The sequence below is a fragment of the Lactuca virosa genome, chromosome 8 (assembly GCF_052849685.1).
Source record: "Lactuca virosa cultivar CGN04683 chromosome 8, Lactuca_virosa_CGN04683_v6, whole genome shotgun sequence".
NCBI classification, from domain to species: Eukaryota; Viridiplantae; Streptophyta; class Magnoliopsida; order Asterales; family Asteraceae; genus Lactuca; species Lactuca virosa.
In genome coordinates this window covers 126,482,934-126,488,317 of record NC_136433.1, presented here as the reverse complement: position 1 = coordinate 126,488,317, position 5,384 = coordinate 126,482,934, and the positions used below count along the sequence as shown (strand labels likewise).

General features: G+C 36.4%; 1 protein-coding gene across 1 annotated transcript; it reads left to right on the top strand.

Moving 5' to 3' along the window:
* Nucleotides 1-200: 200 nt before the first annotated feature.
* Nucleotides 201-5,023, top strand: LOC145132304 (putative respiratory burst oxidase homolog protein H). Its single transcript, XM_079067049.1, has 14 exons — nt 201-677; nt 760-922; nt 1,266-1,314; nt 1,418-1,531; nt 1,639-2,442; nt 2,540-2,629; nt 2,722-2,837; nt 2,992-3,094; nt 3,190-3,272; nt 3,348-3,495; nt 3,596-3,712; nt 3,861-3,989; nt 4,084-4,162; nt 4,616-5,023. Exons 1-14 carry the CDS (start codon nt 308-310, stop codon nt 4,723-4,725), a joined length of 2,475 nt encoding a protein of 824 aa, XP_078923175.1. The 5' UTR covers nt 201-307; the 3' UTR covers nt 4,726-5,023.
* Nucleotides 5,024-5,384: the final 361 nt, after the last annotated feature.

The window sequence follows — 5,384 nt, the reverse complement described above, 5'->3', positions numbered from 1 at the left end:
CGGAAAGTAAAGACAAGAAGGAGTCTTGTCTTGTTTAATTAATTCCATCTATTTAGCACTTGGCTTATGGAACTTTTGTCGATTTTTTTTCAAGTCTTCTGGAAATCCTAAAGAATAGGAGTAGATGCATGTTTTTCTCCAAAACTAATTATAAGTCTTTCCACTCATTACTCAATGAGATTATATCCCATTCACTTCCTCAAACTATAACTTATTCGTTGCCCCCCAAAAAAGAACTCCAGAAACATAAAGAATGCAAGTATAACTTTCTTTACATTCTGAAAGACACAACACAACAGTAAATAAAATGGATCTTGATCCATCCGAACAACGATCCAAAATGAGTGATCAAAGAGGAATGTCTTCAATTCGAAGTGGAGGTCTTTCAAGAGAATTTTCGACTCGGAAATCAATGCTTCAAATAGAGGACACAAGGTTATCGGTCCCAGGCATGCTAAGCAGAAACGCAAGCAAGAGAGCTACTAGTATAAGGAGACGTGATGGGCCAATGTTGGAAAGGCAAATGTCAAGTGCAGCTAGAGGTCTTAGTGGCTTGCGATTTCTTGATAGGGTCATAACCGGGAAAGAAGGGGATGCGTGGATGGGTGTTGAGAAACGGTTTCATCGGTTTTCAAAGAATGGGAAGCTACAAAGAGAGAAATTTGGGATTTGTATCGGTTAGATTGATTCAAGATTTTTTTTTATCTTGAATAGTTTCTTTATGGACTTATTTCGATTAACTTTTTATGCTTTTTTAAGGAATGGGAGATGGGAGTGAGTTCTCGGGGGAATTGTTTGATGCCCTTGCGAGACGGAAAGGGATAGATGTGTCCGAAGGGATCACCTTAGGACAAGTGAAAATATTCTGGGAGGATTTGACAAAAGAGGATCTTGATACTCGAGTTCATATTTTCTTTGACATGTAAGATCACATTTCGATTTCATTCAAGTTTTTTTTCCAGTAGATTGGCAAACGAGCTCCTAGAGGCAATACAGTTGGGTTCGGGTTGGTATACTTGCATTAAACGTGAAGAGTTTAAGTCTCAACATTTGTCACTATAAGAGTTCTAATTCCAATGTGGATTTGGTTCCTTGTGGACAATGGGACACTTATGTCAGCCCCCTAGCGGGTTGTTGTTTATCTAATTTACCTTTCACATGATACTCTTCGGGTAGCTCTAGGATTAATATTAATAGAAGAATAATCTTTTTGCAGAAAAATGTCAAACTAAAACCTAGTGGCTAATAATTAAAGTTTTATTCAGGTGTGACAAGAACGGGGACGGCTTGCTAACGGAGGAGGATGTAAAAGAGGTACATATTATATTAAGGAGCCATTTCTGATCAATTTTCTTTGTTCTTCTCAATCTAAATCACAGATCATTGTTTAAAGTTTTCGGTTTTCCTTATTTTGAAGGTGTTGATAATGAGTGCATCAGCCAACAAACTTTCGGCTTTCAAGAAACAAGCGGGAACATATGCAGCTCTAATCATGGAAAGACTCGACCCTGACCAGTACGGCCACATAGAGGTAATTATATCCTAATAACTAGTTGATGATCAACTTACTACTTATATTTTTAATTTAATTTTAAAACATCTAATCATTTTTTTTTAATTAATTTGATTATCAAACAGATGTGGCAACTTGAGACATTGTTAAAAAGCACGACATCTAAGGAAACATGCAAGTTAACCGCTGAGGACACAACCGATCTAGCAAAAACGATGATTCCAGAAGATTACAGAAACCCCATGAGAAAATTATGTACAAAAATGTTCGAATCAGGTCTCGAACATTGGAAAATAGTGTGGGTATTATTTCTCTTTTGGGAAATGAACATCGCACTGTTCATGTGGAAATTCCACCAGTATAACTTGATGCCATCTTTTCAAGTCCTGGGATATTGTAGCTGCACTGCAAAAGGCGCGGGTGAAACCCTAAAGTTCAATATGGCTCTCATTCTCCTTCCTGTATGCAGAAGAACACTTACATCCATTCGAGAAACTTTCCTTGGAAAATTACTACCTGTTGATGAGAACATCAACTTCCATAAAATCATCGCGCTTGCAATTGTAATAGGGAGTGTGGTTCACACAGTGGCCCACTTGTCGTGCAATTTTATAAGGCTGTCAACTTGCCCTAATAACCAGTTCATGGCTGTTTTTGGAGCTTTGTTTACAGAACAACCAACTTACATGGACCTATTGTTAAGCATCCCGGGGTGGACTGGAATTGTAATGATGATTTTAATGGCTATTTCCTTCCTCTTCGCTACAAGTTCTTTTAGGAGAAATGTCAATAATTTGCCTAGGCCATTTAGTGATTTGGCTGGGTTTACTTCCTTTTGGTACACTCATCATCTGCTGATTATCGTTTACTTCTTGTTCATCGCTCATGGCTACTACTTAATCCTCACCGTAGGATGGTATAGGAAAACTGTATGTCACTTTACAACTTTTCTGTATAAACACAGACAAACGATTTTTGCTTTTGAAAAAGCATGAAAAGTTTGACAAAATTTTGTCAAAATTGCAGACGTGGATGTATCTCTTGATTCCAATGGTGTGTTATGCTAGTGAAAGAATCCTTACAACTGATCATACACTGAAAGTTGATACCATTAAGGTGACTCTATAACTCTCATGCAAGTCCTTATATTTCTTGTTCTCTAGTACTAGCTAGAAAACCCTAATTTGTTTTGTGTTGTGTAAATGCAGGCTATCATATACACGGGAAATGTGCTAGCATTATACATGACTAAACCTCCAGGATTCAAGTACAAGAGTGGAATGTACCTCTTTGTACAATGTCCAAGAATATCACGTTTTGAATGGTAAGTGTCAATTAGATTCATATAAGATAGACTCCAACATATATAGAGACAGCTGAGACTGTGTCAGGTTGATATGGGCACTAACAGCAACCATGCTACTTGGATCTTAAATTGTAAAAAATGAATTATTCATAATGTCGATTTACTATGACAGGCATCCGTTCACCATTACTTCTGCACCTGGAGATGACTACTTAAGTGTGCATATTCGTACGTTGGGAGACTGGACAAAAGCACTTAGAGAAGAATTTGCAAAGGTCAAACAATGTGTTCTATACATCTCCATTCACTTCTACCTCTTCATCAACTGCATGTTCTCTCTTAATCTGAATGCTAAAACACAGAAATGCAGGCCAGCTGTGAGGCTCAGCAGAAGAACAGTGTAGAAGGAAATCTTGTCAGAATCGAAACTCATGCCAAGGAATCACAAGTAAAGTGAGTTCCATAAAAACTAGCCTAAATCACCCACTTTTACATAAATTTATTTTAACTTTCGCTTTGTTTTGATAGGTATCCTAAAATCTACATCAAAGGACCTTATGGAGCACCAGCTCAACATTATAGGAATTACCAAGTCCTGTTACTTATTGGCTTGGGTATTGGAGCCACTCCATTCATCAGTATTTTAAACGACCTCCTACACCACCTAAAACAATCGGTAAGTAAAAAATAGCTAGTAGTCCTAGATGTGTACAATTGAAAAGGAAACATTTTAGATAATAAAAAAAAATCTGAGAGTGCACTTGTTTTTACTGCAGAGATTGGGGGATTTTAATCTGAATAAAAGAGCTTACTTTTATTGGGTAACAAGGGAGCAAGGCTCTTTCGAATGGTTCAAAGGTGTTATGGATGATATTGCAGAAAATGATCACAATGTGGGTCATTAACCTTAACTTTTAGTATTTTATGTTTTTCGTTATCAATGCATACCATTTCATTTAATTAATAGGTCAAGTATGTATTCAGTACTGTAAACTTGAAAGATATTATTATTTCTAATGAGGTTTTGTATGTGAATTGCAGAACATAATTGAAATGCATAACTACCTAACGAGTGTGTATGAACAAGGTGACGTGAGATCTGCACTTATTTCTATGGTGCAGTCTCTGCAACTTGCAAAAGATGGAGTTGATGTTGTCTCTCAGAGTAAGGTATAAACTTTCTTGAAATATATGATGACTTAAAGCTTAATTTTGTTGTTTATTTTCAAGGATTTATTTTCTAACAACAAACAAATCACGGCAGATTAAAACACATTTTGCAAGACCTAACTGGAGAAAGGTATTCCAGACCTTGGCAACTACGCATAAAGGTTCTAAAATTGGTAAAGCATCACGCTCATTACTACTATCTTTTCTAATAGTGATTATAGTGGTTATATATTTGGTTCTAGTGTCGGGCTCTATTGGGAAAATGGTCTCACAGATCCCCAACAATCCGTCCAATGAAAAGAAAAAGAACTTGAACGTCGAAAACTAGAGAAAAACTGGTTTTCAGAGAGAAAAATTCACTATCAGATAAATTATTACAATCACATAGACTAATCTCTCAAACCAGCCCCAAATTACACCCACACCCTCCAAAGATTTAACTCACACCTTTCTAAACCATGAAGCAAGAGAAGAAAGAATGAAAGAAACAAATACTTAAAACCATATTCGAGAGCAGTACCGATGTAGGAAAAATTCCATATTAAATATTAGCCAACAAATCTCAATAGATCTACGTTGTATGTGCTTATCATCATCTTATAATCTCCGTTTCCATCGAACTGCAGGTGTTTTCTATTGCGGGGCCCGGGCACTTACAAAACAACTAAGAAATCTCTGCAAAGAATTTAGCCTAACGAACACGACTCGCTTTCATTTCCACAAGGAGAATTTCTAAAAAGAGATGAAAAAATGTACCAACAGTTTTCGCTATGACATGAGATCATTTGTAGATCTGCAGGTCTCTATCAAAGTTCTAATGACAGCGGGATTAATTGCTACTTTTTGAGAACAAGAGCTTTTGTTATAGAGCTAGCTGGTAGCAGATCTTTGTGCTGCAGTTGGAGCATTGTTGCATGTTTGGGCAACCTTGTCTTGTGTTTTGAAGACCCAAGTTGGTAGCTTAATCAAATCTGCCTCTTCTCCTAATCCCCAAAGATAAAATAAAATAACGAGGATTTATGCTTAGTTTAGTTTATCAGGAAATGATTTGTATCGTCTCATAAACTCCCTCAACCTTGAGTTTAACTATTTAATTGGTTAATTTACACTGTTATAGCAATTCAGGTATAGTGACTGAGGTTTGCAAATGAAAAGGGTATACCAATGAGCAATAACGGCATTATAAATTCACCATCAAAACAGCATAGAACTAAACCAATTTCTCACAATTGAAAATAATTCTTCAATCAGTAACAAACTAACAATTTAACAACAAAAATAACAATAAATACCTAATCTTCAGACCCAATCATCAGCTTCGAACTTCAACATCATTGTTGTTGATACTCTTCAAGCTACCCCTTCTCGCTTTTCTTAAATACATTAATTCATTGA

Excerpts from the sequence above, each read along its gene's own strand:
- LOC145132304 (XM_079067049.1), top strand. The coding sequence starts at position 308 with ATGGATCTTGATCCATCCGAACAACGATCCAAAATGAGTGATCAAAGA. Across the intron at positions 3,713-3,860 it reads TTGCAGAAAATGATCACAAT|AACATAATTGAAATGCATAA; the intron begins GTGGGTCATTAA and ends TGTGAATTGCAG. Across the intron at positions 3,990-4,083 it reads ATGTTGTCTCTCAGAGTAAG|ATTAAAACACATTTTGCAAG; the intron begins GTATAAACTTTC and ends AAATCACGGCAG.